At 38.5% G+C, this 18,273-nt stretch overlaps 1 protein-coding gene across 1 annotated transcript; it reads left to right on the forward strand.

Annotated features, from left to right (window-relative positions):
• Positions 1-7,142: 7,142 nt before the first annotated feature.
• On the forward strand, positions 7,143-16,328 carry LOC121871903 (eukaryotic translation initiation factor 3 subunit E-B-like). Its single transcript, XM_042374498.1, has 9 exons — positions 7,143-7,245; positions 9,902-10,069; positions 10,498-10,608; positions 11,846-11,968; positions 12,276-12,468; positions 12,884-13,020; positions 13,877-14,112; positions 14,426-14,660; positions 16,149-16,328. The coding sequence occupies exons 1-9, from the start codon at positions 7,156-7,158 to the stop codon at positions 16,173-16,175; spliced, it is 1,320 nt and encodes a 439-aa protein (XP_042230432.1). The 5' UTR covers positions 7,143-7,155; the 3' UTR covers positions 16,176-16,328.
• The last annotated feature ends 1,945 nt before the right edge of the window (positions 16,329-18,273 follow it).

Below are 18,273 nucleotides of genomic sequence, written 5' to 3' on the forward strand. Positions count from 1 at the left end.
CTCTCCATATCACCAACCAGCCATTATACGACATACAGTAACATGAGGGGAGGGTATTTTATCAAGAGGTTTCAGTGCGTTTACAGTACAGAGAGGAAGAGAAACACGGCGTCAACACAAGTTATTAACACTGTAAGGGAAAAGGGTATTACTGTACTTCATTGTGTATAGTAGATAGATAGATAGAGAGATAAAATTCACTAAAATTTTCATACAATCTTCCATTATGGAGTAAAGTGCTATCGTATTGTTTAATATATACACGACCACCTGTGAAAATATGAACGTAAGATATAAAAAAAGAACTATACGAATATGAACGTCAGAAAAAAAAAAAAAGATAAAAGATAAGATATGCAAGGGATGAAAATATTTATGTATTAGTTTGAGATAAACGAAGGCAAAGTATGTTACTAGTGTATAGCTAGAAAAGACGTGAATATCGAATTTATAACACGGATATTTAAATTATAACGAGACTATCAATATGATGATACAAACACTTTAGATTACTATACGAATATCGACGTTAAGACACAGAAATTAACGTTAAGACGCGAATATTGCAGTTAATGACACAAATTTTCAAGTTATGACACAAATATTGAAGTTATAACACGAATATTGAAGTTATGAGACTTTAAATTGAAGTTATAACACGAATATTGAAGTTATGAGACTTTAAATTGAAGTTATAACACGAATATTGAAGTTAGGGAAGGATAAAACAAGCTAAGAGAGGGCGTGAGAAACTCTTGATACGCACGACTTGACTGAGCTTGTGTGGGTGATAGCATACAGGTGGTGGTGATGGTGGTGGTGTGAGTGTGGTAATGGTGGTGGTGTGGGCTTGGTGGTGGTGAAAATGGTGTGAGTGTGGTAATAGTAGTGGTGGTGGTGGTGGTGGTGAATAGTGGTGGTGGTGGTGGTGGTGAAGATGGTGTGAGTGTGGTGTGTGGTGGTGGTGAAGATGGTGTGGTGTGTGTGGTGGTGTGGGTGTGGTGGTGGGTGGTGGTGGTAGTGGTGGTAATGTTGGTGATGGTATGGGTGTGTGTTGATAGTCTGAGTGGGTTGGTGGTGTGGTGTGGGTGGTGATGGTGTAGGTGTGTGTGGTGGTGTGGGTGGGTATAGTGGTGATGGAGAGTGGGGTGTAGTCGTAGTGTCGGGGTTGTAGTGTAATAGTGTGGTCAAGAGGAGTGTGGCAGAGAGGTGGCGGGAAGGAGGGGGGAGGGAGGGTTATGGAAGTGTGTCAGGGGGTATGTGTAACAGTGTTTGGAGATTCATGACGTGTCAGAGGGGAGTGGTGAGGGAAGTGTAGCAAAAAAGGAGTAGGGTGTGACAAGAGTGTGAGAAGAGTGGTGGTGGGGTGGGGTGGGCAAGAGTGGGGGTGGTGGTAAGAGTGGGTGGCAAGAGTGGGTGGAGTGGGTGGCAAGAGTGGTGGAGTGGGGTGTGCAAGAGGGGGTGAGACAAGAGTGGTGGATGGAAGTGGGTGACAAGCAAGAGGGTGGGGTGTAGCAAGAGTGGTGGGAGGCCAGGCAAGAGGGTGGGCTGGTGTGACAAGAGTGGGTGGGGTGTGCAAGAGTGGTGGAGTGGGCTGTGGAGAGTGGGTGGGCTGGGGTGTGACAAAGGGGGGTGGGTGGGGGTGGGGGTGTGTGTGACAAGTGGGTGGGGTGGGGTGTGGCAAGAGTGGGTGGGTGTGGTGTGACAAGAGTGGGTGGGGTGGGTGTGGCAACAGTGGATGGGGTGTAGCAAGAGTGGTGGGTGGGGTGTGTAAGAGTGGGTGGGCTGGGGTGTGACAAGGTGGGTGGGGTGTGGCAAGAGTGGGTGGGGTGGGGTGTGGCAAGAGTGGGTGGGATGGGGTGTGTGAAGGGGTGGGGTGAGGTGTAGCAAGAGTGGTGGGTGGGGTGTGGCAAGATGGGTGGGGTGTGGTAGAGGGGTGGGGTGTGCCAGAGATGGTGGGGTGGGCTGTGCAGAGTGGGTGGGGTGTGGTGTGACAAGTGGGTGGGGTGGGTGGCAAGGTGGGTGGTGTGACAGAGTGGGTGGGGTGGGTGTGGCAGAGTGGGTGGGGTGTAGTGTGACAAGAGTGGGTGGGGTGGGGTGTGGCAACAGTGGATGGGGTGTAGCAAGAGTGGTGGGTGGGGTGTGGCAGAGTGGGTGGGCTGGGGTGTGTGACAAGAGTGGGTGGGGTGTGGCAAGAGTGGTGGGGTGGGGTGTGCAAGAGTGGGTGGGATGGTGTGGCAAGAGTGGGTGGGGTGAGGTGTAGCAAAGTGGTGGAGTGGGGTGTGGCAAGAGTGGGTGGGGTGTGGTAAGAGGGGTGGGGTGTGCCAAGAGATGGTGGGGTGGGCTGTGGCAGAGTGGGTGGGGTGTGGTGTGACAAGAGTGGGTGGGGTGGGGTGTGGCAAGAGTGGGTGGGGTGTGCAGAGTGGTGGGGTGGGATGTGGCAAGAGTGGGTGGGGTGGGGTGTGGCAAGAGTGGGTGGGGTGGGGTGTGGCAAGAGTGGGTGAGGTGTGGCAAGAGTGGGTGGAGTAGAGTGTTGCAGGTGGTTGGAGTGGGGTGTGGAGTGGGTGGAGTGGGGTGTGGCAGAGTGGGTGGGGGGGTGTGAGTGGGTGGGGCAGGTGTGACAAGTGGTGGTGGAGTGTGGCAAGGTGGGTGGGGTGGAGGTGGCAGAGTGGGTGGGTAGGGTGTGCAAGTGGGTGGGGCAGGTGTGACAAGTGGGTGGGGTGGGGCGTGAGAGTGGGTGGGATGGGGTGTAGCAAGAGATGGTGGGGTGGGCTGTGGCAAGAGTGGGTGGTGGTGTCGTGGTGATGGTGGTTGACAAATAAAGGATAAAACTATCTGTTTACTGCTTGTTTCTATTTATCTCTTTCTTTTTACCTCTTTATATACGAGTGTATACACACACACACACACACATATATATATATATATATATATATATATATATATATATATATATATATATATATATATATATATATATATAGATAGATAGATAGATAGATATATTTCATGTAGATCACAATGAAAAGGTGGATAAGATAAATCTTGATAAAATCACACGGGAAAGAAACAACGCCTTAGCTTTCGTCTTTATTCAAGACATCTTCAGAGGCAACTGGATTAGATGGACAGAGAGAGGCTTAAATATACACGGTGACCTTATTAAACATGAGGTCAGGTCATAATGATGTCATCCACTAATCCCCACACCAACACCAACACACACGTAGAGGAGCTTAAGAGAAGGGGATCACAAATTAGAACATGAGGATTTTAAAACTTGTGACTTTAAAAACATGTGTAGTTTGACTCAGTAATAATAATAATAATAATAATAATAATAATAATAATAATAATAATAATAATAATAACAATAATATACATATTGTGTTTAAGAGAGAGGGGGAGAGATTCGGTATCCCTGCAGTAAACAAGATCTACCCAGTATGGTCAGTTCTTCATCCTCACTATATAGGACCTGTACAGTAGGTATTCGTGTGGACGTGATAAAGAATTTTATCTAAAAATTACTCAAATCGGGTCGAAGCAGCAAGGACGGAAAAAAATATATCTTTTTTTTTCAGATATGAAATAGTAGTAAATAAATTATGCAGAAAACACAAAAAGATATACCATTACAATTAAACTCTATCCTTATCTATAAGTATTCGTTATATCAGAGGGTAAATTATCACTGATAGGGCTTGAGGCTGCATCATGTACCTCCCTCCTTTGCCACCATAAACAACGTGGCTGAGCAGATTTTGTTGGAACTATTTACGCATCATTCTAGGATGCCCAAAATCAACCATGAATTGTAAACCTGAGGAAAGAGCTCGGACTGCCCTCCCTATCTGAGAGGATAGCTCTACTTAATACCATGTTTTGTGTCAAAGTTTTGAAGAACAATGGTCCCCAAACTACAGCTCAAACTGAGTTGATGTTCTATCTACTGTAAGTAATCCCGACCATCTCGCCAACCTTCCACAAAAGACTCTCTTTGGGGCGTGGCTTCATAAAAGTGTTGCAGATCTCTTGAAACTGAATGTCCCAATCACCCCAGACGAACCCATTAATGCCATTCCTCCTTGGCTGGATATATCAGTTCCTATTAATTACACTCCTGTTGGTAGTAAGCAAATGTTAAACACCGATGTGATGAGATGTGTCACACTAGAAACTATTAACAGACACATAGAGAGTATTAAATCAAGTGAATGTTATGCTTTTACTGATGGTTCTGTGCAGACAAACACAGGTAGAACAGGCTGTGCAATTGTAATATATAAAGAAAAAGAGATGATAGTGTCAAACAAACAAAGGCTGAACAACTGGGTCAGCACAACACAAACTGAACTAACTGGAATCTACTTAGCTACAGACTACCTCAAAGAAAATGGAGGTGGGGTGATATTCTGTGACTCTCAAAGTGCTTTGAAATCAATGAACAGCCCGTCAGGCTCTATGTCTAAAGTTGTATGTGATATTAAAAGAAATGTGATAACTGCCAATGAGAACAACTCTCGTATCGAATTTGTGTGGATTCCGTCCCATGTTGGAATTAGGTATCATGACCGTGCTGATAGACTGGCCAATGAGGCATGTAAGAAAGAAAATGTTGACCGTGACCTTGGCCTGTCCAATGCTGTATTTAAAAACATTCAAGTCAGAATCATGAACTCTGATCTAGAAGAACTGAGAAATGCAGAGACCTGGCAGTTGTAGCATTAGTAAATATGACAAATTTTGTGACGAGAGGTACCGGTATGGCCAGCATAAGGACAGAACCAGACAATGTGATGTAGTCGTGGCCAGAATTAGGCTAGGATACAGACACATCTGGCAAGTTAGTAACGCTGTACCCATACCGGAACACTCAGCATGTAAACTTTGTGATAAACCTTTAAAGCATACACTTGAACACTATATTATTGAATGTGACACTGTCAAAGACTTCAGGCCACCTGGCTTATTGTATCATGAACTTTGTAATTACTACATTGAATCGGGGGTGCTTGAGGACATTCTTGCTGTTTATCCCAAATTTGCTAGCCCACACTGATTAGTCAATTAGAATATGACGTCCAATGTATATGAACCACTGTCTTGCATGGCAGCGAACAGTGACATCACCCACATGACTCTGACTCTAATGCCTATGATGCTGCTGCAATGAATATGATGTATTTCTTTGTGTACGAACCTCTGTCCTGCATGGCAGTGAACAGTGACATTACCCACATGAATCTGACCTATATATACTGTCAATGAATATGATGTATTTCTTTGTGTACGAACCTCTGCCCTGCATGGCAGTGAACAGTGACATTACCCACATGAATCTGATACTATATATATATATATATATATATATATATATATATATATATATATATATATATATATATATATATATACTGTTAATGAATATGATGTATTTCTTTGTGTATGAACCTCTGTCCTGCATGGCAGTGAACAGTGACATCACCCTCATGAATCTGACCTATATATACTGTTAATGAATATGATGTATTTCTTTGTGTATGAACCTCTGTCCTGCGTGGCAGTGAGAAGTGATACCACCCTCAGTGTCAAGACCTGGCTGAATTACTCAGAATAGGCAAACTGTACTCCAAGCTTTGTCAATAAATTTGTTAAACTAACAAAAAACAACCCAGTTTGTATACCTGCTGCCTATGTCCAATTTATACCACCACTATGTATAATGTGTACTTCCAATGTCCATGTACAATTTATAACTGTACTATGTGTACTTGCACTGTCTGTGTACTATATACACTTATACAGTACAGTATGCTGAACCAATGTGCATTTGTGTGACGAATATACTGAATATCTATTTGTCTTTCCTTTCATATCTAACTTGTCGGCTTTCTACTGTAAATCTGAAACATACCTTGACGTAATAAAGATATCCGAGAAAACAGTACAGTCTTACGTAATATCAGTTTTTAAAAAAGTATGGTTAACCGAAAAAGAAAATGCTGTTTTACGACAAATGCAGATATTTTTTTTTTAAACTTCCAAGAAGTTAAAGAAGACCCGTACAAACTTCACAGCTTGGAGGAACAACTGAATGAATGTTTTCTGAACTCCTAGATAGGGGACCTTACTCGTCATGTTACTTCAGATGTATTCTGAAGTGTATTCACCTACACAGCGTATGAACTGACAATTAAAGAGGAAGACTTCGGAATACGGTTCAGATAATGCACTGCAAAATGTGTTACAAAACTTTCAAGACTCATATATCACTGGCGAGTATTTTTTTTGTACTTTATGGTAGATATAAAGAAGCTGACAGAAGGCTTATACATTTTTGTTGATGAAATACAATAATATGTGGAAAGAAAAGGAAAAGTGACGAAACAAGAAAAAAATTTAGTATGTGATAGTCGTCAGATTGAGTGGGTGAAGTTTGCGGCGGTAATGGATAGATTTGTTTAGCTCCGACGTCACACATCCTCGAGAAAGTGTCAGATTGGTCAACACATTCACTTACCAAGTTCATCGACACTTATCTCCAGATTTCATATTCACAAATAAACCAATGAATCTAACACATGGAAAATGTATTTAATACATCACCTTTGATATGAAGCGTATGAGGATTCCACAGGAAAACTTAAAATAGTAAATGAATCGATAGCATATGTTGAAGCTATTATTATACTCGTAAATATTAATGATATGATTTTCTTAAAGGTGTTAACCTGATCCAAGAATTGAATATTTAAATATACTGAGTTATCTTCAAGTTAGCTTTTATGTAGGTAAAACAGCTTGGGTTGTAATACGGACAACTATGCAGTTATTTACGGATGAAAATATTACTATCTCATGTGCGGACAGTTTGCTATTCTTAACGGCATCCTTTGTGATAATTATGTTTCCATTAACTGTAATAAACTTAATTAAATTGTTTCACAGTAATCATTATTGACGTGTATTAGCGCGTGTGCTGGTACAAATATTATATTCAGTTCTCTCATACACCAAGCAATTTTTAGTAGTTTATCAATATTACTTATATTTTTTAGATAATTAAAACGTATAATTAAACTAAACAAATTACATTTAAAAATAAAAATATCTATATACTAGCACCCACTTGTCTTCCTTCAGCAAGTAAAGATGGCGGAATACGACCTAACCTGGAAGTTAGGGCCCTTTTTGGACCGCCATTTAGTTTTCCCTCTTATGGAATTTTTATCCGTCAAGGGAGTAAGTAGCTTCTCATACTGTTCAACACATACACTAATATAATCCAGGTTAGGACTCACGATTGGGGAGAAAAAGGTGAGAGTCTGTCAGGCATGCTTGTTTACACTTGACTACCGGCCAAATCATAACATATTTTGTCCCTTTTGAATTCAGTCTTGAAACCAAGAGAAGGTATGACATGCCTTTTAAAAGTACAGATTAAAAATACTGCAGTGGATACAGGTACGGCAGCCGTACGCCAAAAATCACACTGGATGTACAGTAGGTACAGCAGCCGTATTGACTGACTGTTGTTACTGGTTAGGTTACGTTACGTTAGGTTACGTTACGTTACGTTAGTCAGAAAGAAGGCCATCTTAGTAACTATCATTGTATAGTCTGTCTGCCATGCATTAAACAAACGGCTGCTGTACCTTGAGTTAGGTTTACACAAACCATAGGGGGGTCCAGGTGGGTGGAGCCATGGATGAGAGTCAGTAAGACTAGTTCACCGGACACTTGTTTTACCTACAATGCACAGCTCAGTGATGTCACTGTTGTAAACATGTATCATCTGGTAGCCTCCGTGTATGCCCGCATCTGGTCATAGACCAACAATTATAAGAACATAAGAATGGAGGAAACTGCAGCGGGCCTATTGACCCATACTGGGCAGTCCCGTTTTATACCCAACCCCTATTGCTCATATAAGCATCCAACCTATGTTTGAAGCTATCCAGCGTATTCGAGTTAATGATGATATTTGGTAACTTGTTCCATACATCCACTACTCTGTTTCCAAACCACTGTTTACCTATTTCACGCTTAAATTTAAATTTGTCTAATTTAAAACCATTGTTACGAGTTCGCTCCTGGTTGGATAGTTTGAGTACCTTTGTAATGTCCTCTTTGTTTAACCCTGACTTCCATTTATACACCTATATCATGTCCCCCCTCACTCTACGTCTCTCGAGGGAGTGCAAATTAAGATGCTTTAACCTGTCTCTGTACTCAAGGTTCCTAATGCCCGGGATTAGTCTTGTTATTTGTGCAATATACGGATGCACCAGTAAAGCTGAAATCCCAAGCAGAGAGCGCATCAAGTATTACACATATCCTAGATATAAGAAAACTTGTGATAAATGGATAAATGTCCGCAAGCGCTCTGATAAAGTAAACACATTAGGCTAGCCGAGAACTTGTTTGAAGAGTTCATATTTCTTTTGTATCTCCTTAATTCTGAAATGTTTTTCGGTATCCAGGTATCCACAGGAAGGTGAGACAATCATCTTGCTTTATGTGTCCAAAAAGAACTCTGAACATCTTTAATAATCTTGAGGAAATTAAAGTTAAGTACATCCGTACGCGAGTTTCAGGTGTCAGCACCACACTTGTTTCAAGTCGTGAGGGAGGATTTCTTGTAGTTTCTTAATTCTGCAGTGTCAGTCAATATCAGGTCATCTAGAATACCACGAGACATTCTTCTTGCCATGTCTGACCTCCCCAAAAAATATTGCCCCAAATATAAGAAAAAACAGATTTACATCACTTAATTCACCAGCAACAGTGGTGATGCTTAACGCCTAGAGAAACTTACATTATTTTCTTAAGTGTGCATTTTAAGGCAATATCCAGTTGTCCGGAGTACCCTCGGACATTCACCTTGCCATGTCTGGCAAAAGGAAAATCTTTGCATTGCTTATAAGCTAAAAAATTTAGTTTCTTCATCCATGTCATCAGTGAAATGCCTGGCACCCCCTGGGTGTTTCCTTGTAATATTTGTCTATTTTAAATTTTTTGGGGGTTTGGGCTAGATCACTTATTTTTTGGAGGACTATGAGAACATAAGGCATTCATTTTGTTATACCTGGCCATAGAAAAGCCTTAGCCTAACCAGTATTCTAAAAAAAATTAAACAATCAAACATCAACCAAGGCAAGGCTGTAGTCCTTGTGGTCACCACAGGTAGAGTGACGTCATTGAATGGGGCGGAGCTAAAGTTTATGACATTACAGCGGTGTGTCCTTGGGTGGAGCCCCCCAGGATAGGAGGTTAGATCAGGTCCTTCTGGTTTCTCTGATTAGGTTAGACATGTTATACTGATATTTAAGTCATTTGGTTTGATTTGGTTTCATCAGTTTCTTTCGTGTTTTTACTCCACAATTTTCCTCTACTTGAAAGCCCTGCCCACTTTGTGTGATTAAAATTGCATTTAAGTGAAACAAAAATAAAAATATACATGTTCGACAAAGGTACTATAAAGCATTTTTTTTCTCTATCTCCCTATATACAAATCAATATAGAGTTCCGTGCATGGTCGATATGGAATATTTACCAAATTATAATTCCTATAACTATTCTGTCGTGTTTTTGGTACATACCATACTGTATTATGAAAAGGTTTCTTTAACACTCATGGTAAATCTTTCCTTTATAATTAATCAGGTCCACAAGCTGGTTAAAAAAGTAATATGTAGAGTGTTAACTTGATGTTGGTCAGGAATATTAGTACAAATGTTAATCTTATTATCACTTGTCAGCTCTGATTTGGTTGGCTGAAATACTCCTAACATTATTACCTGTATTGTATGCAACAATTAATATTTTGTTTGTTTTGCCGACAGGTGAGTTTTGTATGGAATTAGTACCCATTGCTGATGTAACACTGATTTTCCAGATCTATGATGAAACAGACTTACAGAGAGCAAAATTGGAGCTGCTGTCCAGCACAAACATGGTGGATTTTGCAATGGATATCCATACATCACTCTACCCGGACCAACCTGCTACTACAGAGCTTCCAGACCGCAGGTCTCGCGTTGTGTCTGAATTGAAACGTCTCCAGGTGAGGAACTTGGTAAAATAAGTTTTTAATATAAACTTAAAATTTTGAACTGTACTATTAACTATTCTGAAAGCGTAGCTCATGGAAATCTGTCGTTATGAAAAATGTAACCACATTCCCTCTAATCTTGTTCTTGTAGAACCTCGCTGTGTACTTCTTACTCTCAATGTTATTGAACATCACCCCATCTGTTGGTGAATATCCAGGTCTTTGGAGTTATGAAAACAGTCTTAGCTTCTGAATCTATTGTTTGAACTTGGTAAATAAATACAAAGCTACTTATAAAAAAAAAATGAATAAATTAATTTATGTCTGCAAACAGTAAAGAAAGTTCTATATATACCGGTAACTTGCGTTTTTTTAAGCTTACGGTACTATTAGCTGTACTGGATATAGAAAATATTTTTTAAATTTGCAAATTTCTTTAGACAGAGACTGAGCCAATCTTCAAGATCTTCAGTGACAATGAAGTACAAAAGCAGCTTCAGGCATCTCGTGACCATCGCACCCTCATGCAGTTCTTGGTTGATAATTATGATGTGAGTTGAACCGCCCAGATATTTGATGCAGTACTATAAGATTCTGCATTGCCACAAGTGCATCCAATTCACACCCATTTAAAGTAAAAAATATAAATGCCTGGTATGTCTAATGCACAGCTGTTTGAGCCGGTTTTTGGTTTGAGTACAATTCAAATCTTGTTTTTTTTTTTTTTTTTACGAATTTACTCAGATTTTTTATTTGAAAATCAAAATAACCTCTAAATAGACTGAATGGTCTGAAATATCACACATGGTGACATATGCAGGTTTTGCCCAGGATATAAAGCATGGGTGCCCAGTTCCAACCCATCCACTATTTAGTACAGTGGTGTTTTAGATCTTATTTATAATTTGATTTTATTTTTATTTCAAGAAAGGGGAAAAATGAATACATAAGTCTGTGCTAGTCACCTATACCTCACACTTTATAGAGTCAGAGGACACACTGTAGGAGGGCTAGGAACATTGTAATCCCAGAGTTTACAGATATGCACATGCCAAGAGACATACTGTACACATGTAGATACTGTACAAGTGGAAAATTTAAACAATATGATGATTATTATTGTATTATCTGGTGAGAGTGGATGATGCTGGGTTTTAAGCGACATGTAAACCAAATATGTAAGGGGAGTACCAACACAGTAGTTATCTCTTACATTAGTAGGAATGAATGAATGACGGTGAATGATGGGGAAATGCAGGTGTGTATTTGTTCATATTACTGGCCACCCTTCATGAAGCAGGAAAATGCATGATAGAAAAAATGTAATATACTGTACTGGTAATTTTTTATGACTGTACAACGTGAATACATACACCGTACAAATTGAAACCTCGTTCAGAGATGCTCCTAAACTTGGTACGGGTATATCAGGACAGTATTTAAATAATTTGTATTTGTTCTAGAAACCTGCTCGCCATTTTTCTATTTCCTTTTTTAGATTTAGGTATGTGTAAGATCCTTCCATTTAAGCTAACTTGAGGCTGTTGGAGGAATGCAATGGCTTGTGGAATATGTTGAAGTTGGGATTGTAATACTGTAGTGTGCATTGATATTTATGCGCCACAGTCTTGTAGCAAACATACAGTATTGTTGTACAGTGTATGCCTTTTGATGTGTATAACATATCTTTTTATAATATTTATTTAATGAGTTACTTCAAATTATATAATGCAGAATAGCTAAATAGAATATATAACCCTGTACTGATTATGTCTGTTATCTTTGCAGTTCCGACCAGAAATGTTGGATACCTTGTACTCATTTGCAAAGTTTCAATATGAGTGTGGTAATTACTCTGGTGCAGCAGATTATCTTTATCTCCATCGTGGTTTAGTACCTGGCAGTGATAAGGTATAAACTACAGTACATGTTTTGTCAACACAGTACAGTACCTCACTTGAAATTTTAAGTTCTGTACAGTATTCAAAAACTGCATTTCATCTAATATGAACAAACATGTACATTATGACTCATAAAAAGGTGTAAAGATAAATCAATAATTTTGAATAAACATTCTGGGTATGTTAAAAATTACCAAGTTATTTTAAACAAGAATAACAATAGATGTGATAATATGGTAATGGTTTTCCCATAAATAAGCCTATACAGGTATATTCTTTCTGTGTTTTGTTTATACTTTACTTATATTTTTTTCTAGAACTTCCTGAATGGACTGTGGGGAAAGCTGGCATCTGAGATTTTAACTCAGCATTGGGAAAATGCACTCGAGGACCTTAATCGTTTGAAGGAGTTCATTGAGGCCAATCTCACGACCTCACCACTACAGGCCCTTCAACAACGTACTTGGTTGATCCATTGGTCACTCTTTGTCTTTTTCAACCATCCTAAGGGTAAGTTTACATAAAGAGGAAATAAAAATTAGACTTGACTAATAGGCAGTTATTGTGTTGTACTACTTTGCACCTTTAAGAGCCTAACATTGAGTAACACATACCAGCAGTTAACACTACTCTACACTGCTGTAGATAATTGGTGGTCTTCACTTTTCATTTCAAGAATGCAAGGAAAAGTGAACTTTGGTTATCCCATGATGGCAAAGTTCTGTTATTAAATACTGTATACAATATGAGAATTTGTACCAATCTGGACTTTATAAAGGCTTGGGTATGACTAAAAGGTACAATATACAATAATTTTCAGTGTAAGTTAATAGAGTATTGAGAAATATGTTTACTTTTTAAAAGATTATTGAAGAAATGTTCATGCATTTTGTATTGTATCTAATTTTATCATGTTATCTTTCAGGTCGTGAATTAATCATTGAGATGTTCTTGTACCAGCAGCCATATCTCAATGCTTTACAAACTATGTGTCCTCATGTCCTGCGTTACCTAGCAACTGCTGTTGTTATTAATAAGAACAGTAGGAGGGCTGCAATGAAGGTTAGTTATATATTTTTGTAGGTATAAAAAAAAATCCTGTGAAGAATCTTTATACTAATAAATTAATTTTAATTTCTACTTGATAATCTTCAATGTTAATTATATAACTATTAATAATCATGGTATAATTTTGTACAATAAATGTTGAATCATTAGCATAACATAGTGTATTGTAATTATAGTGACATTAATAACTACGATGTAAGTTTTTATAATCGACTTTGAGCTGTGGTAGGGTATAAGAATGGGGGAAACTGCAGCAGGCCCATTAATCCATACTGGTCAGTCCTGTTTACACCCAACCCCTATTACTCATTTATCCATCCAACCTGTTTGAAGCTACCCAGTGTGTTCGAGTTAATGATGATGCTTGGTAACTGTTTCACTCATCCACTACTCTATTTCCAAACCAGTGTTTACTTATCTCATGCCTAAATCTAAATTTGTAAAATTTAAAACCATTGCTATGAGTTCGCTCCTGGTTGGATAGCTTAAGTACCTTTGTTTAACCCTGTCTTCCATTTTACACCTCGATCATATCGTCCCTCTCTCTACGTTTCTCGAGTGAGTGCAAATTCAGATACTTTAATCTGTCTGTAATCAAGGTTCCTAATGGCTGGGATTAATCTTGTCATCATCCTCAGTATGCTTTCTAGGGATTTGATATCCATTCTGTAGTATGGTGACCAAAACTGAACTGCATAATCCAAGTGTGGTCTCACAAGTGCAAGATATAGTTTTAGGATAACCTTGCTAGTTGTAACTAGCACTCCTATGTATGAACCCAAGTACAGTACTTTGTTAGGGTATGATGTGTGTAGATAAACCTTGATAATTAATTTGCTTTAATATCCAGGATCTGGTGAGAGTAATTCAACAAGAGAGCTACACGTACAAGGATCCCATCACAGAATTCCTGGCTCATCTCTATGTCGATTTTGACTTTGATGCCGCCCAAGAAAAACTTCAACAATGTGCTGCAGTTTTGGAAAATGATTTCTTCCTTGTTGCTTGTCAAAATGACTTCATTGAGAATGCTAGACTCATGATCTTTGAGCTTTTCTGCAGAATTCATCAGTGTATCAGTATTAAGTAAGTTTGTGATGAATTTGTCCAAGTAACTGTGCACATTTTTAATGGGCAAAGTAAATATTGGTAGTAGCAGAAATAATTATCTGCCTGCTTATTGCCATCTTTATTTTATTTAGTTTGGTTGGAAATAGTACAGTACTGTATATTACTATCTAGGAGGTTTTTAAAAAAAATTAAATAAAAAATACTTTGTAAGGATTTTCACATTATGCAAGTGAAATGAGCTTCATAGTTTTTGGGACAGTATTGACTTAAAACAATTTATTTGTACAAGTAGTCAGAATCATTTCTAATAATATTAAATATTCATCAGCATGCTGGCAGAGAAGCTAAACATGACACCCAAGGATGCTGAGAGGTGGATTGTTAACTTGATTCGACAGGCCAAATTGGATGCCAAGATAGATTCTCAGCAAGGCCATGTGGTGATGGGTACGCAAGCTGTATCTCCATATCAGCAGCTTATTGAGAAAACCAAGACTCTCAGTTTTCGTACACAAATGCTTTCTATCAACGTGGAGAAGAAAGCTACAGCAAGATACAGTGAAGTGAGTATATGTGTAGTACTTAAATTTGAGATTGTCATGTCATATTACATGCTTAGGGTAAATAGTTCAGCTTCAGAAAAATGTGCACGAACAATGGAATCATAAAGTTTTGTTGTTTTTCTAAGCAAAATATTGAATTGTCTTTCTCTAATTTAAGTTATAGCCCTTTGTAGCCCTGGTGAGGTGTGTATCTTACTACTACTATCCCCCTCCTCCTCCTCACCACCCCACAGGTCCCTGTAAGAATTAGGGAAGGTGACTGGGCAAGGAAATTGAGATTTTTAAGAAGACACAATGCTTAAAACACGAGAGCATCTATTATTGAATTTAACCAAAGTGGAGGAAATAAAGATATCATTGGCTATTAATTTGGAACCAACTGAAAAATGGTGAAGAGACACATTTGAGTGTCGGTCAACCAATAACCTGGCAACTGATGGGGAATAAGCTGCAGTAAACCACTTTAAATATGTTTATCACCAACTTATAACATACATATAAAGTGATAGCTGAATGAGACGTACAATAATCCCGTGTTTTTTGCGGGAATTACGTTCCTGAAACCCCCACGAAAAGCCAAAACCGCGAATACTTTTAGGAATCACTGTACTTGTGACCACCAAACAGCTCAGGTAGGTCATGCACTTAACCATGCCATGCTCTCCACTCATGGCCCAGTGGTCACACTGATGCACTGTACCGGCATTTACTAACATCATTATTTGAAACTAACCATATTGTAGTATAATAATGGAAAAGTGTAACAGTTATATACAAAAAAAAATTTATTTACAAGTATATAAAAAATTTTATATTTCGCTGAGGTCAGCAACACCCGCATTGCCAGCCTCTCCCTGCTGTCCTGGCGTCTGCCCGCCCTCAGTACGGTAGGCACGTGTGGACTGAGGCTTCTCGGAGCAGCAGGTGTCTGTTTGCCGCACCGCACAGGGGAATATCGAAAGTGGCGCGAAAATACTTTGTTTTTAAAGGATATATATATATATATATATATAATTTTTTGAGTAAAAAAATGCGAATGGTCAAAACCGCGATAGAAAAAAACACAAAAAACACAGGATTACTGTATGTAGAAACCAATTACCTATTAAATTTATTATCACCATTGGAAGAATATATTTTTGTCAAATTGGTCTGTGCCACTAAGCATTGGAGTTTAAGGTGGCACAGATTAGGATAATACTGACAGAGCAGTGAGTAGTTTTCCTTTGAAAGCATACAGGGTGGTGCATAAGTTGCTTTACCATAACAATGTGTATGTTAACTCCTTCGTAAGACAACTTGGTGCTACCCTGTATATGCATGTGTTGAAGGTTACTAGGAAGAAAGTGCTGTAAATTGACGCTCAAGGTTGTGGCTGGTGTGTTTTTTGATCAGAGAGAGATACTCACAAATGATAACAGATTTCTTATGTCACAAAAACACAAAAGGTGATTAACTATTAACAAAATGCATTTTCTCTCGTTTCAGGGACCAAGTTGGGCTGTATCCAGTTAAGTGTCTCATACTTATTAGAAAGTGGAGTTCCCTTGAAATGAAACCATCAGAATTTATCAACCAATTATTACTTTGCTGAGGGAAAGATTAAAAAAAAAAAAAAAAAAGTAAAAGGAAATGTAATTCTTTATAATAATAAAAACTTAAAAACTTTTTGAGTGATTCTTTTTCAGTCCTTGCAAAATTAAGGTACTGGTGTAGATTAACAAAGTATAAAAATTTTCTAATTTATTTTCAATTTCTTTCTGTTCCTATTTTTTCGCCCCCCAAGCCCTGTTGTGGGTCGTTTGACCTGTGCCCGGGTGGGCTAATTACAGTAAAAAAAAAGAAAAAAAGGTCAAGTGATAGAGATCAGGGAAAAAATATTGTAGTTAAGATTGATGAAATGGTGTACAGTATTTTCTGAAAACGAAAGTAATATTTGTACCAAGAATGTAACACTTGTGCAATAAATAATAATACAGTACCAACAATCACTGGAAAATAGGGCCTGTGCAAAATATAAAGTTTGATATTTATAGAAATACAGTATGCAACAACTTCCTCATGCAATATTAGTTTTCATACACTAAATATATATCATACAATAATGAGAACGCAATGCTGCTATATCATGTTTGTCTTACAATACATATAGATGGATGAGTTTGTTACCAAGTGAGAACATAACTGAGTAAACTACTGTATACTAATTCCCTGAAAAATGGTAAGTGACACTGTTGGCACATCTTTACCCTTGCTGGTATTTATTTATCCTTATCTGACTGAAAGTTATCCAGATCCATTTCCAAAAACATTATTTGCCACCTTTTGTTTCCTTTCATTTCTCTCTAGTTAACACTTTATACCTCCTTTTCATTTCTTGTCACCCTTCCCCTGCCTCTCCCCCTACTCCCACCCTGCTGCCTCCTCCTTTCCTTTCATTGTCTCTTAAAATGTTTCTTTTTTTGTAAGTGACATATATCATATCACCGAAACCTAAATATGTAGTTTTATTTTTTATGAAGATTGTTCTTTCAAATATTAATACATGTATACAAATACTGTACTGGCAAACAGCCCGATCAATCAATTCCCTAGCCGCCACACATGTAGTGTGACGGTGCCAAATGAGCAAGGGAAGCACGGTATGGCGTAACATCACACCTGGGGGTGAATATGTAGATTGTCAACAGACCCACTCGACTGTAACCACGTACTTTAAATAGGGCTTGATATTTTATGTTTTATGGCCATAGACTAGTTGCAGTCCTCCCCTATTCAATTCTGGTATAACTGAAACTATGGGGTACTCTATTGACACTGGTCATGGAGTCATTTATCTTTATGTATGTCTCGGCAATGCACCCCTGAATTATGAATTGTATTTCCTAAATACCCTGTATAAAAATCAATATAAGAGTTCCATGGTTGTATTTACTGAATCCTTACCACAATAAATTTATTAAATAACCTAGTATTCAAACCTTGTATGAATTAGCTGTCGAAGCAAAAACTTGGTTAACATTTGTTTTAGGACAACCTTTGCTGTAATCCTGGGATATTTATTGTCTTATTTAAAATATATAGATGAATTTCATTCTATGGTTTTTTTTTTAGTTTCTTCTGAGTTTAACATGGCTTCTTAAGAGCAGCTGCAAGGCTATACCCCCCTCCCCCTTGCCTCCTTCACCTTGAGATGCTTGTGTATGCCACTAGCCACAAGGGATTTTTTTTTTCAATTTTCAATGATCTAAGGTAAGAAAAATTGAGTAAAATCAGCTTCCTTGGTTATGTTAGGTTTGTTTGGCAACAGTGGCGGCCATATCCTGCTGAGGGCCCATGCGCAAAACGTGTTTCAACTTTATTAATTTAATAAGGTTTACTACAGAACATTTCTATCATCCCAAATACACATATTCCATACTGTATATAGTATTAGGGGAAACACTTTACAATACAACATAGGTAAATGTAGACCAGGCTGGAATTGAACTTATTATCCCTTTTACAATACTACCTGTAGTACAGTACAAGTAAATGTTAGGAAAATCAGTCAAGGTATGATATGTCACATTACACCAGGCACTTAACCTTGTAATCTACCATCTCTGTAATG

This window comes from Homarus americanus, unplaced genomic scaffold, assembly GCF_018991925.1.
Source record: "Homarus americanus isolate GMGI-L3 unplaced genomic scaffold, GMGI_Hamer_2.0 scaffold34345, whole genome shotgun sequence".
NCBI lineage: Eukaryota > Metazoa > Arthropoda > Malacostraca > Decapoda > Nephropidae > Homarus > Homarus americanus.

Coding starts and splice junctions, on each gene's coding strand:
- LOC121871903 (XM_042374498.1), top strand. CDS start 7,156: ATGGCGGAATACGACCTAACCTGGAAGTTAGGGCCCTTTTTGGACCGC. Junction 13,021..13,876: donor GTAGGAGGGCTGCAATGAAG/GTTAGTTATATA, acceptor TTTAATATCCAG/GATCTGGTGAGAGTAATTCA. Junction 14,661..16,148: donor CTACAGCAAGATACAGTGAA/GTGAGTATATGT, acceptor CTCTCGTTTCAG/GGACCAAGTTGGGCTGTATC.